This window comes from Bacillus rossius, chromosome 10 (genome assembly GCF_032445375.1).
Source record: "Bacillus rossius redtenbacheri isolate Brsri chromosome 10, Brsri_v3, whole genome shotgun sequence".
Lineage (NCBI taxonomy): Eukaryota > Metazoa > Arthropoda > Insecta > Phasmatodea > Bacillidae > Bacillus > Bacillus rossius.
This window is the reverse complement of record NC_086337.1, coordinates 48,212,939-48,234,779: the sequence shown is the minus strand read 5'-3', so window position 1 is coordinate 48,234,779 and position 21,841 is coordinate 48,212,939. Positions and strand designations below refer to the sequence as shown.

General features: G+C 37.4%; 2 protein-coding genes across 6 annotated transcripts in view; one reads left to right on the top strand and one right to left on the bottom strand.

Annotated features, from left to right (window-relative positions):
- Nucleotides 1-805: 805 nt before the first annotated feature.
- Nucleotides 806-14,447, bottom strand: LOC134536102 (spindle assembly abnormal protein 6 homolog). Of its 3 annotated transcripts, XM_063375654.1 has the most exons (12): nucleotides 14,192-14,438; nucleotides 13,362-13,546; nucleotides 12,010-12,187; nucleotides 11,015-11,155; nucleotides 9,538-9,723; nucleotides 7,725-7,882; nucleotides 6,544-6,703; nucleotides 5,344-5,412; nucleotides 4,123-4,266; nucleotides 2,385-2,592; nucleotides 1,866-2,005; nucleotides 806-1,184 (listed from the first exon to the last, which is right to left on the bottom strand). In XM_063375654.1, exons 1-12 carry the CDS (start codon nucleotides 14,363-14,365, stop codon nucleotides 1,014-1,016), a joined length of 1,914 nt encoding a protein of 637 aa, XP_063231724.1. In that variant the 5' UTR covers nucleotides 14,366-14,438; the 3' UTR covers nucleotides 806-1,013. The 3 variants fall into 3 exon arrangements, with proteins under 3 accessions (XP_063231724.1, XP_063231725.1, XP_063231726.1); XM_063375655.1 differs by lacking the exon at nucleotides 11,015-11,155 and having other exon boundaries at nucleotides 14,192-14,447; XM_063375656.1 differs by lacking the exon at nucleotides 11,015-11,155 and having other exon boundaries at nucleotides 9,538-9,720; nucleotides 14,192-14,447.
- Nucleotides 14,448-20,249: 5,802 nt separating this feature from the next.
- Nucleotides 20,250-21,841, top strand: part of LOC134536101 (AP-3 complex subunit delta-1) — a 63,554-nt gene continuing 61,962 nt past the window's right edge. For 2 of the 3 annotated variants that reach the window (XM_063375651.1, XM_063375650.1), the window contains exon 1: nucleotides 20,444-20,758. In XM_063375651.1, the coding sequence (XP_063231721.1) occupies nucleotides 20,663-20,758 (96 nt within the window). In that variant the 5' untranslated portion in view covers nucleotides 20,444-20,662. Of the gene's footprint in view, nucleotides 20,759-21,841 lie in introns of all 3 variants that reach the window. The other variant, XM_063375652.1, reaches the window with a different exon arrangement.

Sequence of the window (21,841 nt, the reverse complement as noted above, 5' to 3'; positions counted from 1 at the left end):
ATTTGATGACATGAGTAAACATTTCAGACTTCATGATATTGAAAAAGACTTTAATTTCCATGTAGGTTTATTGTGTGTATGTTTTTTTTTTTTGCATGTGTAAATTGAATTAAGTAAAATGCTTCCATTTTTATTTTTTTTCAAATGATTAAACTTTAATGACAAGTAACTGATATATTTCTGACACTAATTTTGAGTTTGAAATATTTTTTTCAAAATCTAAGAGTGAAGTCCACATCTATTGAATGTCCGCATCTACTGAATTTTTTTGTTGGCCCCCTGAAAAACGATAGATAGAGGTTTGACTGTACAATGGAAGTGTGTTGGTGCGACAGGGTGGCCACACGTACGCACGCAGTGCCTTCCCCCCTCTCTCTCTGTCTCTCTCTAGATGGTTTATTTTTAGATTCCCCCTCTTGCTGAGAGCTAGTAGTGTCAGACAGCAGAGCTGCTGGCTGCATAGCCGCAGGACAGGCGGCAGACATAGCTTAATGGCACACTGCAGAGATATTTTAATTAATTTATATTTACTCGTGACCTATTTATTAAAAAACCAACACAGGTTGGTTATTTAAGCATATAGTCAACAACAATGGTGCAATGTTAATTTTTTTTGCCCAAAATGGATATTTTCACAGATGTCACAGTACATTTTATGAAACAAAAAAATTAGCATAAAATCTGCAACCCATATGCGGGTAAATACGTATATCCTAACAATACACTGACTTGTGTCCTTACCCACAACTGCACTAAAGGTATGCTACAGGAAAATATTCCAAAGTACGTAATAAAAATTCTCTGGTTAAAAAAATTACAAAATCATATTTAATTTTCCAGGGAATTATATTATATATCTGCTCTATATACAAATTAATATTTCTACTTATTACTTTGCCTAAGCTTTGGGTTAGTTCACAAATTTATAAAAATTGCACTTTACAGGTAATGATGCTATGATACACATATGTAATACACACACAGATAAATGTGCGTCTTAAATAAATTAAAAGTCACTTTGGAAAGTAAGCCGATAAAGGTGGAGGCTGGTTTTTCCTGGCATCTTGTTTCATGGCTTCTTTTGGTACACTGTTCTTCGTTGGTTCCTTGTGGGCAATGCCATTCATCCCCGGACCATTGGACAGCATGCCTGTAAGGGATGGTTTTTCTAGGTTGTGGGGATTCTGTGGAGAAATAAGTGACAATATTAGCGCACACACATTGTGACCAGGCAAGTAAGTCATTTCCTAAACTCTACATGAATGCCCAGCACTAAACACAAAGTGTGACTTAAAAACTGCCCTCAACATGACTTCAGTTTCATAATAGTGTTATGGACAGATCATTATCCTACCAACATTGTGCTCCAGAAAAAAAATTTCCATTTGGTTCTGGATTTCTGTACTGCGGGAAATGCGGACACTTCCACTGGCTGTTTTCTCTCGGTGCTCCCATCTCTCTCGCCTATTCATTCTATGACTGCACCGTCTTGAGGCCTTATTTCACGTAATGCCCAGGATCTATGGACCCCACCTTCAAAAGCCACGTCACTTGATGAACATCATCAGTGCCTCAAAGTTAAACTTTTTTATAATGAACCATAAGAGACATTTATTTAAATTAATGAGCAACATGCGATGTTAGTTGTTATAGCTGTATAAGGTTCTGATTTAAGCACAACGTTCCTGGGCCAAACTAGGTAAATTAAAATGTTTCTGTGAATGGCTTGCAGCCAAATGGAGGTGAGCACTAGGAGATAAAAAGTAGGAATGGGGGGGTTACAGTGTAGGCCTGGAGTTGGCTGCACAAGAACAGCAACCAGGAGAACGCAATGAGGCAACAATGCAAAGGGTAGTCGCGCTCACCTTTGGCCACCTGGACATGAAGGCCGTGATGGGGGCGGTAGACAGCGGCGTGGACGATGCCGTCAGTCCCAGGGCGGTGCTCCTGGGTGGCAGCGGCGAGGCCTGGGCTTCGTTCAACCGCCGGTTCAGCCAGTTGATCACTGCCACACAAAACCCTCCTCAGCTTACCCACCCACCAGCCATAAATAAAAGTACATAATCATTACTAAGTGTAGAGGTGGACGTAAATGGCAATTTTTACTTCGGGACGGAATTAGGTCAGGAAAAATATATAAATAGTACCATTAAGCAGTTTTAGAACTTTTTTTTGCGAAATTTTAAGTAGGTAGATTGCAAATATTATTTTTTTTCTATATTTAAGTATAAATGAATTTTCATGTTGCCTAATATCGATTCTCCCAAATTTCTCCAGTTAAACCGGACTTATGTAATACTGAATCATCCCTGTATCCAATAGATCCGACTTGACCAAGTTCTATCACTCTACCACGTGTAGAACAGGGACGAGGAGAGACGCACCGTTCTCGTTGTTCCTGAGGTGCTTGGTCTTCTCCTCGAGCTGGCTGCGTGCGGTCTCGAGCGCGCCGCGCAGCTCCGCGACCTCGGCCTCCAGCGCGGCGAGGCGCTCGGCCTGCTGGGACGCGCGGGAGCCCGCCTCTCCCAGGTCCCTCTGCTTCGCGTCCAGCAGCCGCTCCTGCTCCAGGGCGATGCTCGTCCGCATCTTCAGCTGCAACAGCGCGATGCCCGTGCCCTCGGTCAACCTCTGGAAACACACTGAAGTGACTTTCTATTACCTTGCAACGTGCCTCGTCACATTTCAGAGTATTTTTATGGCTCATGAAGACACGATTGCGGCAGGGAGCCAAGGGGTGGGTAATGCCCTGCAGGCGTAAGGATATGTGTGCACGACTCTCACGGTTTTGGCGAGCTGGTGGCCACCTCCCGTAACCAGGGCACAGCTGTGTGCCACCCACGGTGTGGGTGCTATCATCACGAAAGGAAACTGGCATTACTGTAAGTTACGAACTTATATTTATTTGGCTGAACAGACTTCGCAGCACAAGAGCGGCGCCCGGCAAGTGCTCAGAGTTCGATGGCAGCCGTAGTATACAGAGAAGAAACTTTGTAGACAAAGTAGTAAAAGTAAGGCCTTTTAAGGTGATGGTCGCAAGGTAAGTTTCAAGTTCGCTGGATGCTGGCAGTGCAGGCGAGCCCAATAAGACTAGGTTGGTGTTGCTGCCTAGTTTCCATGTAAGCTCTGCTTCAAAATTTGAACTCTTCTGCAGTTAAGAATATTATGAACGGTATTGGGATAAACTTTTGAGGTAAAACTACAGGAGTATGGCACTGAGAGTTCAACAGTGGTGATGATGGACAGAACTAACGTAATTTTAAACTTCTTGTTAAGAAGTGAGGTAAAGAGAGTAAATCGGAAGAGGCCTTTGCATAGATGTTTCGTAGCTGCATTATCACGTTTTGGTATTTAGTAGAGACAATGGTCTATTTGCAGCAAGAATTTTTGTATTGATGTGCGTCGTAAGGTATTGGTGTAGAACATTAATGATAGTCTGTTGTTACAAAAAAATGTAACCACTGTTTGGACTTTCGTTTATTTGGAACTTTAATTTGTTTTACATTTTTGGTATGTGGCATCATTGCAAAGTATACGCTATGATTACAAGAGAATTTAGTTGAATTTTTCTTAACTATGCTGTGTTTAGGAACCGGTAGCTTAGGAAACAGGAGTTAATGTTTGGTTTAGCAGTACTGATTTTTAGTCTAATTTTTATTTTTGTCGATATTCGGATTATTCCTGGTGGCATGTCTGGATTGCATTATCTCATCTTTATTAAGGCGAGGCATAGTAACGTGAAAAAGTATTGACTTTTTTAAAGATATTTGTTCACTGAAATATATTTTAAAACTATTTGAAGTATCAAATGATGTCAGTGAAGAGGCTTCATTTAGGTGGATGGGAGTAGTTTTTATTTTTAAATGAGATGTTCCTCTTATTTTAAATATCAAGTAAACAAAATTTCATTATGAGGAATAAAAATAAGTCAAACTGATACTTAACTTATGGATCAACATAATAAAAAAATTCATGTTAAAATTGAATTTATTTTTGCTGCAAATTTACAATTCTATTTGTGTAAACTAGAATAACTTAAAAATTGATGTTTACATTTACAAAGTCTTTTAGTTCACCTCATTAGGAGTGTGAAAATGAAACCGTGAATCTTTGTGATGACCAGACCTTGGACTTGGTGCAACTGAGCTCCATGTGAAGTTTGGAAAGAATCTCATTCGACTTCAGAAGTTCATCAGACAGATTCTGGGCCTCCTGCTGTTTCTTCTGTATTATCGAATCCTTGTCGGCCAGACACTCTTCCAGGCGTGCCTACAGACACCAAACACATACAACAGATTATTACGAGCCCAGCCAAATCCTAAAATAAAATAAAATAAAATAAAATACCCTAATCGCCAGCAAGGCAAGAAATTTACACAAGTTTTAAGATCGTAAATCTACTACTAGTCTTATGTGACCATATTTTACATCACTATTGCATGGAGTCCACACAACCGATGGTACTTATGCTGCTGTTGCAGCAAAGAAAATAGGAAAAGGTTAATTTACTAATTTTTAGAATGGATTCACTAGCTTGGGCCTTTTTTACTTTTGCAATAAAAAATTAACCTCCATCTAATGTAAGTGTGATATGTTTCCTTTTTCTCTGCTGCCAAATTTAAAAGGTGAGGTAGTTAAAACTGGTTTCCCCCTTATTCACACTGTGGATCGACAAGTTCCAACCACCTTTCCTTCCCCTCATTTTCTTGCTAGGGTTGCCATGAGAAACAAAGCCTCTCCTTATCCCCTCCATCCTGCAAATTCCCGAGAGTGAGCAAAAAGAAAGCAACTTCTTTTTTCCCCTCAAGCTTCTCTACCCACACACATAATTTCCTCAAATACCACCTAAATGTTTTTAGTTGGCACATGAGCAAGAACGGTTGTGTTAACTCCGTGCCTAACAACCATTCAGATATAAAAGTGCTAATATACGTATTTTGAAATGTCCAATTGTGAAAAGCTGATCTCATACTATTGTTGCGTAGTAGAGGAGGATTAGAATAGAGTAATATTTTTTTTTTTTGCAAATTTTTACTGCATCAAGAACGGAGGGATAGTAAGAAAGGCATTTCAGCATTAAGAAAATTGGCACAACTATATAGGTAAGGAGGTCAAGTGTAATGGTTTGGGTGCATGAACTAATTGTCCTTTGGTCGAAACGTATTAAAAGTAGTCCATGTGAAATGTGCTGAATTACAAGAACCCAATCGAAGAACAAAAAGTTAGTAAAAAATATATATATATATATATATATATATATATATATATATATATATATTCCCTTTCCTTCATGGGTGGTTGTCTGCTTTCAGAACAACAAAAACATTTACAAAAAAAAAAACTTACCTGTTTTTGATTGGTGCTGCACAGCAAATCGTTCTGTTTGTTGATGAGGACAGTTTTATCTTTAAGTTTCTGAAAGGAAAAGATAAGTATGTAAATATACAATTTACGAAAAATAACCAACTTAAATTTTCGCTATACATATATGACTCAAAACAGAATGTTTTTTATACAAATTGACCATAGTAAATTTTAAAAAAAATTCTACAGAAGGGACTGCACAACAAACAAAAGACAGTGACAGTATCAACATCATGAGTCAGTATCAACAGGGTCTTCATGATTACTGGAAAGTAGACAAAGCAAACGTACATAAAAATAAGTTACGAGAATAACAAGCAAAACCTCCGTTTACACGAGTGACTCTGTGATCAAGTGGTTCAGTGAAGTTAAAAGACTGTCTTGCAGATGACTCGTCCGCTACATCATCTGGAAATAAACGCCTTCCTCTGTAGAAAATCCCAGGCCAAATGTAATGTACCCAGAGTGACTACCATCTCTTTAAGCCCCGTGAAACTGTGACTTCGACGGATGCCGACGGCACTTGCGGTGCTGTCACAAGAGTGGGCTTCATCATTCCCAGGTAGTGGATTATTTTTAAAAGAAACGTTATTTTGAAAACCTGTGAAATGTTATCACAAGTGCCTCACTGGGTACGGTGATTATGACAAAAAAGTTAATTACAGTGGTGGTTCTTAATAATTGTATATAATACAATTTCTGTAACTGCCAGTGTCGTGTCATCGAACACCTAACTGAGGATTTTTCTTTCCTTGCATCTGTGTAGTTGACAAGCACTACATTATTTACCACTACAGGCCCTATCAAAGAAATGTATCTGCCATGAGCTACAGTGGTCTGGGAATGTTTGTTTGGCACTTCAGAGAACATTTGATACAAAAAGAAACTAAAATTACGCCCAAATCATATAAACCCATAAATATACTTTAATTTTATGAATAAAAATTTAATTTATTAAATATTTCATTAAAACTTAAATATCCCTGTTTTTCGCTTTTACACCATGTTTTATCGCATAATCGTCACATATTGTATATTAAAATAAAGTTTTAAAAGGAGGTGTGCGATATTTCAAGCAAGGAAAGAATTGTTTTTGAGGATAACGTTTTTCATAAGAACAAAACGTGTTGCATGAAGTAATTAAAAAGCAGAGTATACAAAAGCACACCAAACCCGACGAACCTGCTCGAGCACGGCGACCCTGGTGGCCAGGGCGTGCACCTCCTTCTCCTCCTGGTGATAGTCGGCGTCCAGCTTCACGTTGCGCCGGCGCAGGCCCGCGCAGTCCTGCTCCAACTGCCGCGCCTCCTTGCGCAGCTGTTCCAGCTGCGCGGCCAGCTCCCTGCGGCACGGCAGCATTCCCGCTCTTTGACTACATTCCGTGTGGTGGCATTTCTACGGCCGATTTCAATTTTTAAGAAAGTAAGCCTTCAGTGGTATCTGCTTTTATTTTTTTTTTACTTATAACTAGGGACACCTGTATTTCGCGATTTCATTTCGTGCCAAGGCATTTCACAATAAATACTGCAGCTTTTCTCCTGTGGTCATCGGCCAAGGTCGGCGAGAGGTGTCGTCCCACTCTTGACGGGGCCAATGAGAATGTTTGTCACCGTACCTACTGCTGCACCCCTCACAATTTGCCACAACTCTTAGAAAAAAGCTACAGTGTTTTTTGTGAAATACCTTGACATGAAATGAAATCGCGAAATACAGGTGTCCCCACTTATAACCACTGAAAAAATTGCATTCATCGCTTTGCGTAACATATAATTTTACTACACATTACCCTTTAAAAACTATTTGTGCACTAATTCTGTACAATTTAGTCTTCTGGGAAACAACGTGAATAGTGACTAAAGTGAAAGGTGACTAAAGTGAAAGGTTGGTTAGGTTAGCTACACTAATTAAGTATTTCATTTCAAATATGCATTATTAATGTTTTAATGTATTAAAAGTTTTTTACATAATTTAACATTTAAATTGCAGGCTCTGATTAAGCATACAATATAATAGAATGCCTTGTTAATAGTGACTTGACTGCAACAAATAGTTTCTCCTGTTAAATAATCATTAGTGTTTAGCATTTTATTATTATTTTTTTCCCCAGAATAACTACAAATGTAGAAATACTGTCAATATATGCACATTTTATAGTCTTGGAATAATAAAAAAAAAATTAGCCAAATTTCAAAATAATAAAACTTATTTTTATTATAGTAAACAATGGTATTTTTTTTTCTTCTTGCTTTCTTCTTTCCCCACTGTTAGCAAGCTAGGTAAAATCAATCTGGTAACAATGGCCGTCGTTTGCTCCGTACTGCAATCCGAGAGCGAGAGAGCGCGCGTGGGGCGGAGACACTCACTTGCCGAGGCTCTCCGCCTGGCGGTGCCTCTCCGCCAGCGCCTCGTTCTGCGACCGGAGCCGCGCCAGCTCCGCCTCGGCGCCGCGCGAGGCCTGGGCGTGCTGCTCCTCGAGCCGCGCCCGCTCGTCCGCCAGCCTGCGCTGCCACTCCAGCTGCAACTGGCGGCCCGTCCCGGGACGGGACTCTTCAGCGAATACGTACTAACTTCACGTTAGTATGGCACTTGCAGACTTTTTGTGACTGGCAAAAAGTGACAAAAGTGACCAATCAAAAATTACTGACCAAAAGTTTAATTTTAAAACTTGGCAAAAAGACAAAAGTAACCAATCAAAAATTACTGACCAAAAGTTTATTTTTAAAACTTGGCAAAAAGTGACCTATCAAAATTTAGTGACCAAAAGTTTATTTTTAAAAATTAGGTGAATTAAGAAGTGACCCACTTTGAGACCTGCAAGTGGCCCCTTTTGCTCAAATCCTCCCTCAACACACAAACACATCAAAGTGCTGACTCTTTAGTGGGCACAAGCATCATCTGTCAATGTCTCGTTAACCTGATCACATCCTCAGTGAAGGGCAAACTTTCGATGCATTTTAAACAATAATTCCAACATATTCCAACTCGCCTCTTATAGTCGAGATTCCTAGATTGTGAATTCTGCCACTAACTGCACTAAAGCTGAATACACACAATTACTGTTCAATTTTTCTCACGAGACTGATCTATGAGCCTCTCCTCTTGCCTTCCAACATTCATTTACCACTGGTCTCGTACTGAGAAACTGTAATTTATTAACCTTACCTAGGAGTTTGAGATCCTTCCTTCAAGGTGAAGAGAGCTTAGCTAAAATGTAAAAAACAATCCTCAAATTAAGGCAATGCAAAAAAAAGTCCAATAAATGGCAGTAAAATAATACAGAGAAACATCCACTAACTGGTAACAAACAGTGCTTCAATGAAAATCAAGACAGGAAGGAATAGCCGTGGATGAGCTGTTGGATGAGTTATTAGATCTGGCGAGGAATGGGTACCGGGTTTGAATCCCGACCAGGTCTGAGATTTATCACTTGTAAAAAACTTCCCTAGTTCAGAACTGGTGTTGTGATGCCCCATCACATTCACACTGCAGGAGGATGACAGGACTGGCAACAATGAACTTGATTTGCCGGTTTTGGGTTGGGTTTTTTCAGTAAAACCAAGGCCTGGTGTCCGAACAACGACCGTCCGGCACGGTGATCGAACAATGACTAATTTTACAGCCTTCCTTCCCTTTGTGCGGGCAGTGTCCTGGGCTCGCTGACGTAATTTTCAGCCAATCACGGCGCATAGCAACAGAACTTCCACGAAATGCTTACTTCTGTTCCCACGATGCGGCAATTTTGTCTCTTTCTCACACTCCCGTGACCGTGACTCTCACGCCTAGCGCGTGAAACAAAGCCTCGGTCGTGGGGAAAAAGGAGGGAGAATTACGTCATAATGCCTTCCCACACAAAGAAGCGAGCATAAAAAAAAATACTAAAAATAAACTTATGCATTTTAAAAATAAAAACAATAAACCCGGAGAATTTTGTTCACAATAACCTTGAAACGGAAAAACTTTACATCTAACCTGAAATTTGACAAAAAAAATAATTTATAACAAATTATTATTACTGGATTGCATGGGGAAGGCTGTAATATGGGTCGTTACACCCTCAAGTCTTTACCTGAAGTCGTAACTACGTATAGGTCAGTTCTGTTTGCTAAAAACTACCCACTCCTCACGGTTAAGCTCGTAAGCACAGAAGCCAGCGCTACCACCGGGCAAGGAACTCACGCCGGCGCACTTCTCGCGCTCCTGGGCGAGCTCGCGCAAGCTGCCGACGTGCAGGTCCGACCGCTCCTCCGCCCAGCGCCGCTGAGACTCGGCCAGCTCGCGCGTCTTCTCCTCCAGCCGGCGCACCGCTTCCTCCAGCTGGGACTCGGTGCGGGACAGCTGCTTGCCGCCGCTCTCCGCCGCCTCCTGCACATTCCTGACTCCCTCACCAACTACTGCCTAGTTCATGTCCAGACTGAACAATTATTACTGCATCTAAATATGCTTGATAAGCCATAAATGAGTGTTATTTAATACGCAATAGCTACAGATACCTCGTGAACCAATTCCTGCACTTCTTCAAGAACTATTAATTTAATTTTCTAACAACATTTTTTTATAATACAGGATTATTTTGTACATGTATACATATAATTTTGTATGAACAATATATATTTTTACGAGTGGGGAAACAGGTTCTAAAAGGATAGCCTAATTAATCACGGCTTCGTTTAGTCCACTGCTTACTCTTCCCACCGGAGCTCGGCTCAACAGAGGATCTCCCTACTGCTCTTATCTTACTGTGCACCTCTGCCCCAAAACACTGCCTCGCACTACTCACAGTCCCTGATGTTTCGCTACCTGATGCACCTGTCTGCACACGAAGCCATCCCACATCGTTCATCCTCGATCACCCTGAGGTCACTCGCCCTCTACACTCTACTGTCTCGGAGGCTGGTGTCGCCGGTTTTATACCCCTCAGCCCCCCTTTACTTTTTTGATATTGTAACTGTTATTAGGAAATCATTCTAACATGACAACATTGATACATTTTTTAAACAAACAATAGTTGCTGATTCATTTTTATTTATTTGCGTATTTAAGTGCTTATTATAAATAAATATTACATAAGTGCATCAGTCACAATGACACTGTTTTTGTGAAATTAGTATCATATAAAAAATAATTAAAGTATAATATTGTACCGATACACGGCCCACATATAAATATACATTGTCAATATGGCTTATTTAATTAAATATAAACGGTGTTTGAAGGGACCTAGTCAACAATGGTCCGCGGCAGTAGTAAATATTCGACTTTCGAAGTGCCAGTGTGACGGCGCATGCGCGCCAGCGCCAGGAGAATTAGCGGCAATCGGCAACCGACTGAACTTAAAAACGAGCCAATAGGAGAGGCCGCTGGGGACGCTCGGCGGAAGTATAAAAGAGCCTCCTGGCGATTTCTCGGGGAGTCGGTCCGCTGCACTGAGTTGGAGCACGTATCGCTCCGCTTAAGAAATTTTCGCTACCCGCGATTCCGGGCTGCGGAATCGCGATTTGAAGTTGAACGTTCGGTATTATCAACATTTGGGACGGTAATTATCGAATTCATCAACGCGTCCGCGGTCCGGGAAACGACTTCGCGCGCGCCGGAACTTCGCCTGTGTGAGTGCTCTGGTGACTAAAAGTGTGGGGTGCCTACTGGTGCATCTCACCGCACTTCCTGGGACAGCCGTCACGCAGTCTGGAGACCGTGGAGCCAGCGCAGCATTCTCAAGGTAAGGCGCGGTCGCCTTGAGTCGGCGCCAGCGCATTGTTGGACTGCAAACTCCCCTCATCTTGCGCGGTGATCCCTGCTACGAGACGTTATCGCAGAGACTGTGCCTCCTAATAGTAAATGTACGCGGTCCCCCCAGAGGTCCTGGGGGTAGAAATAGCCTACCGACAGAGTTTAGCCCGGAGCAAACCCCACCCTTATTGAATGTGTAGGCGGCATCTACGTGTTGTGTCGGATACCAACAATAGAGACTGAACGTGAAATGGACTTTTGTCGAGTCGGGTGCCCTTCGTAACGTCCTGCAGTTTCAATAACATTCTTATTTTTTTGCTAGTCACATTGTGTCTCAGAGAAATTTAGCCATTGTCAAGTATTTTATGTTATTGTTTTGCCTCAAATTCATCAATATTATTAAAATTTCTTTGAAAATCATATATTGTTTATTTGTATTACAGGTTAGTCTCCTTGATAACATTTTAAAGTTATGGCAAACAGGGCCAAGTAATGTTAGACACTCGTGTATTGACAAATATCATCTACCATTCAGTCAGTGCTGTGTTTGTAAACAAACGAGGTGCTCATTTATGTTTGGGTCACTCCAATCCAGCATAACAGTTGTCTGTCGTCATATTATTATTAGTGTGTTACGGCACAATATTTATTGAATAATACGCTATCCAGAAATAATAAAATCCACAACACCAAAAATCTCTCGTTTAATAAACAAAAATTTGCTACATAATAAAACTATAAAATCATGTTCCTTCTCATGGGATTTTATATTTTCAATGCATGGTATAGTTTCCCATGATATTTCCAAAGAATCCCAAACCCCTAAGCACAGGAGTTGCTGCACGCAAGAAAACAAAGGAAGCAAACAGCCTGAGAAGAAATAATCCGCGCAAAAGGCAAAAAAAAAACGGATCATCTCACCTTCAACTGCTTGATTTTCACGGCCATCAGCTTCTTAATCTCGGCATCGTTCCCCCGGCTGACGTGCAGACACAAGTGGCAGAGGTGCTTGAAGTTGTTGGTCTCCAGCACCTGGAGGCTGGTCTGCTGGCCACTGTACGGCCCTTCGCTCTCGGGATCCTCCAGCACCAGGAGGAACCTACAGCCGAGAACCACACTCGCAAACTAACAACCCACAATAATAAATATTCAACTGGTAACAATAATGCTGCAAACCATACACGTCAAATATCACATCCCGTTTCACTTTATTATATTTCGTTAACCATTTGAGATGAATATAATTTTGGGATCGAAGTAGCTTGGCTTCTGGGTTGCAGCCGTGTCCTTGGGAGCAGTAGGTAACTACTTCCTGATGATGGCGACTGCAATGTCGACCGAAACGTTGGTGAATGATTTGCCAAGGACACGGCTATAACCCAGAAGCCAAGCTACTTCAATGGCCATGAAAGCCCGCGAAAATTATTAATTTTGGGATCATTATACGAAAAACAACGTTAACATTTTCTGGAAGCCGCGCCATGGTAACAGGTACAATAAGTAGTCTTTCTTCTAAATCTATCTAAAATGCACCAAAACTATTGGGATAGGTTATTATCAATGGAGGAAAACTGTAGCTAATAACAAATAAGGAATACTTATACAGACTAAAATAACTCCTTTTTAAAATTCAAAACGTGTCACTTAATACTTTACAAAGTATTTCATTGTCTATCTAACAATGTAAAATATTACATTTTCAGTTGTATGATAAATACCACCTTCATGTTTACTGTTTATACTGCTTGCCTGTAGATTCAAAATAATTCACACAATGTGAACAACTTTTTATCGATTAAAATTCATTGTATCACCTGCAACAAAGAGAATTAATCCCATGCATCAAGAATTTCAGCTTTAAACCAATACAGTTTGTAAAATGAAGATACATAAGCCTACATAGTACAAAACACAGAAATATGATAGTAAAAAAAAGGTTAATTTAGAAGTTACATACGAACTACAATATTATCTTTGAAAGATTTGTGCAATGGGAGTGCATGACTTGATGTATGTAAGCTTCTGGACATACATAGCATAGCAATGGTGTATGTCCAGAACCTTACATCGAAAGACGAACTACAATGACTTTTCAAGAATATGTTTTCACCTTGGTGGCTAAACTGTTTATTTATTTATTTATTTATTTTATAAGAGTTATAATAAACTGCCCTTATACAGTATGTGTGTTTCCACTAGTAATGCATTTATAGCTTCCCTAGAGCAGAGTCGATGCAGGACTGCGCGAGGTGCGAGCAGCCGTGCTCTCTCACCGGTTGGTCGATGGCTCGCCCTCGTGCCGGCACTCTGCCAGCAGGCGCAGCAGTTCGCCCGGGAAGCGGTCGAAGTCAACGAGCAGGCCCTGCTGGCTCTTCAGGTCCTTGAAGTCGTCCTCGGTGAGGGCCAGGCCGTACAGGAAGAAGGGGTCGTCGTCATCTGTCAGTTGCACGGTCAGGTTCTGGGGACAGGCGGGAGCCGGCGTCGTCTCAATCGGCTCACGCTCACACGGCCCTTCGCAGGTCCACGCCACACTTCCGCGGGTCCAACACGAACACAACACATGCTTGAGTCAAAATTATAAAGTAATGTTCAACTCTAGCTGGGGAAATAAAATGATTTTTAACCAAAAAATACAAACATTTTGGTATCTGTAAAGTTAGGCAGCTTGCCAGTATATTAATAAGAAAAATAGTTTATGTTTTCAAAAGGTGCTATTTTTTTCTTCCAACAGGATATTTTGATTGTAAAATGTTGTGCATGCACTATATACAGAATAAAAAGTCCTTCCTTTGATGAACAAAATCCATGTAGGCCTAAGCCAAAAATTTAATAAAATATATGACGTCAAACAACACTCATAGTTGTGCAGTCTTTGAATGATCATTATTATTTATTTTACATCAACAAGTAAACATAGGCATCATACAGATTAAAAGTGTACTGAAGAGAGGTTAGCTTCTTATATTCTCTAGCATACACTGTTCTCCCTTAACACAACCTGCCTGAAACCGTCTCACTATAGTCTTTTAATCCATCTCCTTTCTTTCAGGATTACGTAAAAGTCAATCTTTAATGTACAGCTAATATAAAAACAAGTATATACCTGTCCAAACACCGGGTTGACACTTGGGACCAGTTCTACTGAAATGCGTAAATCCTTCTGCTTTTCTTCTTTGCATTTCGATTTTACATAAAGCCTGTGTATTTTTGAATACAAACATTCTGGCTTTCCTCCTGAACTTATGTCATTAGTGTTGTAAGATTTGCGATGACTCATTACAAGTAACTACAAATATTATTCGCATTTTTATAAAACATAAACACGCGGAACTACCATGGAATTTGGTATCCTGTTTATTGTTTTTTTTTTGTCCTTTTAGAGGAGGGTTTGTGACGGATGGCCAACGGTTTCAACCACACGGCCATAGATTCAAACTTGTGGTATGCAATTTCTACATCAATTCGTTAGCGTTCCAAGTATCCACATGTATAATTTTCACCCTTGCTTTGCTCGAGACTCGAACCCAGGACCCCTCGCATTGTAAGCCGGTGTGCAGCCGACTACGTTACAGAGATTGGTATTGTAAATTTGCTTCGGGCATCGCCTGTCGTGTTTATGTTTCCGGGTAATACAATAAGTAGGTAGTTATTATTTTACTACTAGTTGCAGGCGTTTATGATATTAAATAATATCCTATCTTATTTTACGGTAGTTATAACTTCATTTCTATAGTTTTACTTTAATTTTAATAACGAAATTTCAAATATTTAATAATTATTTATTTTGTGTTTTAATAAATTAAAATCTAAAGATTTTTGTAATAGCTTATATCATTATATATGGATTTTATTGACTGGAAAATAGTGGTGCTAGGAACATGGTCTATATGAGCGTGACTAGATAGGCCCTTCTTTTAATCATGTATGTTATATCGCAAGGTCATTAGATACCAGGTCGTCTCATCCCGCTATTTTACTGTTATTGGTCAATCGCGTCTGACGTACATGCTAGACCATATTGCCGCGGGAATTCAAATTAATCACATGTCTAAATGGCACTTTCTTAAATTTTCCGATTCACATAGACTGATGTAATTTATGTACAGGTTAAATGTATCACCTGTTGCCGCTAGTAATATATTTAATCTTTGTTATGTTGTCAGTTATTTAATCGTAAATTAGGCTCAAATGTGTATTTTAAAATCTAAACTGGTGTTGTTGGTAAACATTGTGATGTGTGCTGTTCTTGCAATATTCACAACATTGTGTTATTTAATGCTAGTTTGTTTATGCTTGTTACCATTGATAAGTAATTATATTCAATATTACATTTAGCTTCCTTGCTAGATGTTTAAGTGTCAACATGTTATGTTCATTTGCAGTAGTAAACAAACTTTGTAAGTGGATTAAATATCATACAATATAACAAGTTTTATGGTAATGACTATCCTCCAAAAAATATTCTAAGAATATTTAATGGCCCTTTAACTACCAAATTTCATATTTGTGTGCAGTAATATGATTTTGTCTAATCCATTGCATTCTAACCTGTGGATCTTCCACATGTGATCCCTCTGCCCTTTACCTATCTCTGAGCTTTCCAAAATCCCCTCCCTTTAATTACCTTAACCTATTTCACCATTCTTTCTTTCTCCTCCTTTACAATGTGTCCCACACAAGCTCCATCATCATCACTGATGGTCTATGCATCTTCCTTCTTCCGTCATCATTTCTCCTCCGATATTTGTCACTTATCTCACTACATTGCATTGTACCTTTATAACTCTTAAATGTCCATCGCTAGGTACGAGTCCCAAATTCCTGTGGCGTATTCCATATCTGGTTATCACCAGCATGGAAGATGCCTTTTCATTGACTTTTATTTCTCTCCTTTAGTGTCATAGCAATTAACCCCAGACCCCTACTCCCTTCTTCACCGTCCGCTTTTTTTTTTTTTTTTTAATCTACTCATCATGCTTTCCCAGACATCTTTCATTATGAAAAGCAAGGGCCCCATGGCACTCCCCTGTGGTATGTACTCCATGTCACCACTCCCTCTTCCTACCATTAATTTAATATTAAGTGAGCTAGTAATTTTGCATAGAAAATTTTATTACAGACCTGAGTAACATGGTAAATGATCACTATGTGAAAGGTTTGCTAGGTTAACTAGGATCTGTAATTCTGAAAATGGTAGCTCTAAGTGAAAGATTTATTAGTGTACAATAATAACACAATTATTTTTTTAAAGTAATTAATTCTTTAAAAGATATGTATTTCCCTGCTTAAATTCTTTCATTTTAATCCTTACTCAACTTATTTACCAAAAACTAATAGTCTCCAAAATTACCACATATACTATTAAATTTTGATATAAAATCTCAAATTAAAATTGCAAAACAAACTCCCAGATCATTTACCATGATAAAAATATTTTGGTATTTTGGCATTCTTGGCAGGTACATGTTTCCAAGCTGGTATTCCTAAATATGCTCCTTTCCCACTACGGCCACTACTTACGCACCATAGTGCAGGCAGTAAGGCATACTCAGTTTCTGATTTACCTGAACACTTCTTCTGGAAGAAAACATGCCTAAAACACTGAAACACTTTATTCCTACCTTGTGATACTTTCCAACAAGTGGTCCACAAATATGTGGCTTAAAACACAAATATCACAGACCATTGTTCAAAGTCTTTATTACATGATACATCGCTGGGTAATTTTATTTCATCTCTTAACATTGGAACGTAAAATTGTACTAAGCCGTTAATGAGAAACAGTATCACATAAACATCATTTGCAGTTTAGACAAACATAATTTTTTTTTGAACGAGAGTAACTAGAATAAAAAATATATTTTTTTTAATTTGTCAGAAAATTAAACTACTGGTAGAAGATGGAGCATGAGAATAGTTTTTTTTTATTTTGTGATCAGATGTTCACAGTAGTAATCATATTTTGAACTGTTAGTTACAAAAAATTTCACCGCAAAATGCCAAACTTCTGCTGTAAGAGGTAGAAAAAGAGGCAGGTTTTTTAAATGTGTAGACAGTAACATTCCTCTAGTTTCAAAGGTTAAATGTGCAAAACTTTATTTGTGTAGAATAAAATTGTACATTTGTATATATAAAAAAAACAGCATGCAAACAAACATATACACTTAATTTGTATCAATATAAATTTTTATTTACATGTTCGTAATTAATCTCCTTGATTGTGTTTGCAAGATTAATTTTTTGTTACAAGTAAAAAATATATAAATGTTGTAAGACCACCTAGTGAAAAATGACCAAGCTAATAGTAATTACAACAATTATGTGAACAAATAACCATCAATAATATAATCCACTATAACTCTAGTGTGTTAAAATGTAGTAAAAATTTATGTACCTACTTAAAATAATTCTTAAGTGACAGGATTTAAACCTGGAAACTTGTAATCCATAACTACGTACAAACCACTGAGCCAAATAAACATAATAATTTACTGTGAAAAATATTTCATTGTAGGTAAGTGTTTGTATCCTAGGAGTGTAACATCTTTTAAAACTTGCAATATTTATTTTTGTGACTATTAAATTTATTACTAAATGTACTCGTGATTACATTGATGATTCGTATTTCGAAGTCACCATTAATTTAACAGATTTTCATTATTTTTCATGCACATAACACATTTCTCCATATCTTAAATTGTTTTCATTTTATTAGATGCAGTCTGTATACTCTCATCATAATTCTTTACTGCTAGAAACAGTAACAAGATAATTTTTCTCAAATAATTCATCAGAAATATTTCAACACTCCAAATCTGATCCCAGAACATATTTCATGACATCAAAATTCAGTATTTAACAAAATATATAGGTAATTCATAATAATCTACATTTACTTATGCCTATTATAAATTGTGGTGAGTAAGAAGCTATAAAACAAATACAATTAGTCACTATGTTCTGTCATACAAACTACATCAATTGACATGATTTTTTTCTCTAAATATTTCATCAACATAAATAGGCACTTCAAGTATGTTTTATAATGAACACATATTTGAAAGCTAAATAAAAAGCTGACAAAAAATACACAAAACTTTATTTTTTACTACAGGCATTATCTCATTACTATTTTGCTTTAATTGCTTTTTTCAATGCAAATGTGTAGGAATTGTTTTCCCAACTTGTAGCTGATCATTTATTACATTAATTTACATAAAAAGTAATTTAATATTTTTTTCTGTAATTCTACATATTTGCGAAGTTTCAAATGGTTTAGCGTTAAGTCTCCTTAATGAAATATGTACATAAATAAATTTTGTTACCAAGATATTTATGTAAATGATATAACATTATTTACATGTTGGTTAATACCACCTCTATTAAATGTTAAATTTATTTATTATACTGTTGCCATTAGTTTTTTTTTTATAAAAGTCATTTCGCACAAAATCCTGGATAAAAAGAATTAGTGTGGCAGCTAGCCATGAAAATTAATACCATATTTTCTTTATCTCTGAAATTTATATGGCATATGTATGTGTGTGTGTATATATATACATACACACACACATACATTACTATATATTTGTACGAATAAAATATAAACTGCATGGCTTTCAATATCATCACACTTTAATGTGATTGTTAAATGGACAAAGTCACATGACCCACTTGGCTGACCCAGCCACAGGCTGGAAACAGTGGATGATGATGCTTAGTACAAATACAGGTTATAAATTGAGGTAAAACTAAGCATGACTCCCTAAATACTTCATTTGGAGCTAACAAGACATATTTTACATCACTAGATTATTACTTGTTACCATGGGCACCCATACCTGGGGCAAAGCACCACCCCCCCCCCCCTTGATAGAGAAAGACAAAAATGTAGTTACGTATAAGTCGTCCAACACTGAAATATTTTCACGTAGAAGATTTTAAATATATGTACCTACTTACAAATCACCATTTGTCTTACAAAATATTTAAAACACCATATACCTCCAGATCTCACTTTCCCCCCCCCCCCCCCCCCCCCCTCAAAATATCACATGGGTGCACTTGCTTGTTACATAAGTATACAAACACATTTGTAACTTTTCCATGCATCTGAATTACTTAGTTTGATATGCTACATATTTTCTATTCATGTTGAAAACAACTGTGGTTAGGTTCAGGTTTTTTTGTTAAACTGCATTAAATCACTGTGACCCAATTATGACCACAAAACATATTAAAAATTATAAAATGCACAAGTATGTAAATATAATAAGAACATAGACAATTACTTGTGAATGTAACAAGGGACAACTCTTTGCAATATGACCAGAGTTATTTATTTAGTTTCAATTTAGTGAAAAACCAGAGAAAGAAAACAATACAATGAAAGAATGAGTGATCTGACAAGCTATGGAATGTTTGCTATTTAAAGATAAACAAAGCAATGACAAATTCATTAAACCAGAAAATGAAGTTCATTAGGTGTGGTTCACATCAAACATGCTTTTATTCAATAAACGATGAGCAATATCAGGAGCCTTATTGTTTTCCTACAAACATAATACATCCAATAACATTTAGTCCTGTCAAACAGTTTTAGAAGTTTTATCTTGCGAAGTCATAAGTTTTTGTTAAACAATTCTGTAGCAAACACACATTCTGAAATTATCCATGACTGCAATTTACAAGTAAATTATTTCATATGAAATACAAAAGATTACTATCACTCCAAACACACCCCACAATTTTTTTTTTTTGCTAAATCTAAATTAAATGACACTTCCTTCAGAAAATCTATAAGCCTACTATTTATGTTACAATTTTTTTCCTTTTCTTGCACACTTTGTTGCTGCTTCTTCCAACACGTTTTTTACTTAGCTGTCGATTGAGATGATTCAATCTTTAAAAAGTCCTTATTCTTACAAATGAAGCAACCAATTTCTTCTCAACAGCAGGCATTTTTACATTACTAAACCACAGCACGAAAACAAAATCATAACAAGCACGCAATTTCACAGTTTTGTTTACTTTGAAGGTCTAGCGGATACGTCATATCACGGAAACACCCGAACGACCAAACTCGTTTTTCTTCTGTTGAGACGACCTGGTATCTAATGACCTTGGTTATATCGTAATAGTATATACATCTAAGGGAAATGTTTCCAATGAATAAAACACTAAATTCCCGTGCGTAGTATTCATATTAATTTTTAAAATCAAAATTATACATGTAAAATTACAATGTATATTTTTTATTACTTAAAGTTATTTTTTTGTTTACTAATTATTTTTAAAGTAAGTTATAATAATGTTATGTATTATATTTTGTATGTGATATGTCACAGCCGTCAGCCTCGGCTAACTTCTTCGTTTTGACTTTTCAGTCTGATAACATGAATCACATGATACACATGTTATTTTAAAATAATGTTTTCCCCTTGAAAAGTATCTATGTTTAAGTGTAATTAAAATTATGTGTTTATCTTTGTTTTTTAAATATACTCTAATCATTTGTGGTCAAAGTTTAGTAAAGTAGATCAAGAAGTTTTTTCGTAGCGGTGTCATTTCTGCAATGGCTCTCAGGAAAGTCAGAGGAAACCTGGAACGTATGTTTGACAAGAACTTGACAGATTTGGTGCGTGGCATACGGAACAACAAGGACAATGAGGTAATTTCATAACATACGTTACGTGATTTTGGTTTGTTATTTGTAATAATTGTATCTAAATGTTACCCCAACCCAAACTAAAATTGATTTTAAAATGTATTGTTGTTTACACGTTGATTGCAAATTTTTTTGTAAATATATCTTAGTGCAGTTTATTTTTATTTTCCAATCAAATAAATTTTGAATTCTTGTAAACATTTAAAGAAGAAAAAAAAAAACAATCTCAACACCTTACTGGAAAGTAATTTATTTTAAAAGTGATTTTTTAGATTAGGGGTATTTTCCTTGGTAAAGGGGGGGGGGGGGAGTCCGAAAATAGTATTTTTGAGCACTCCAGATGTTTCTTTATTTTCCCTTAAAAATTAATAATTTTCAAATTTCTATTGAATTCTATAAAACTCACAAGTGGGCAGGGCAATGAAATTATGAAGTTGTGCGTTAAAACACATTAAAAATTGGAAAATTACCAAAAATAGCTTACTACAGTGAATTTTCATAAATGTTTACTTGTTTTCAACTTGCTGAAACACACAATTTTCCTAGACTTCATCACAGTTTTCAACTATCGAGTTACCTAAAACTTAATGATACAAGAATCAAATGCACAGGATTTTCAATGTAATGATTAAAACTGCATGTAACATGTACAACAGTATCAAACTAAACAGGATAATGCCATCAGGATCAAGTGCTCAGTATTTTCGACCTTCTTAATTTAAACAGCAAGCATTGTGTACAACAGGGTTGAAGTATACAGGATCATACAATCAGGTTAAAATGCACAGGATGTGATCATTATGTTTAGAAAAAAAAGTAAATAGTAAATACGTATCTATGCTGGAGACGGGTACATCTTTGCTATAAGTTGTAAATGAAGATGTTTGTTGTTGTCTAGGACCTTTGATTAATCATGAATTCTACGATATACCAAACATAATTAGGAATTCACTGACCGTACCGATGTATGTTCTGTCTCGCATCATGTGACACTCACAGAAACACTAGCCATGCTTACGTTAGTAAATTTAAAGTTGCAAAACTGGAGAATCCACGACCACAAGTTTCTGCTTCGAGCAGAGAGAA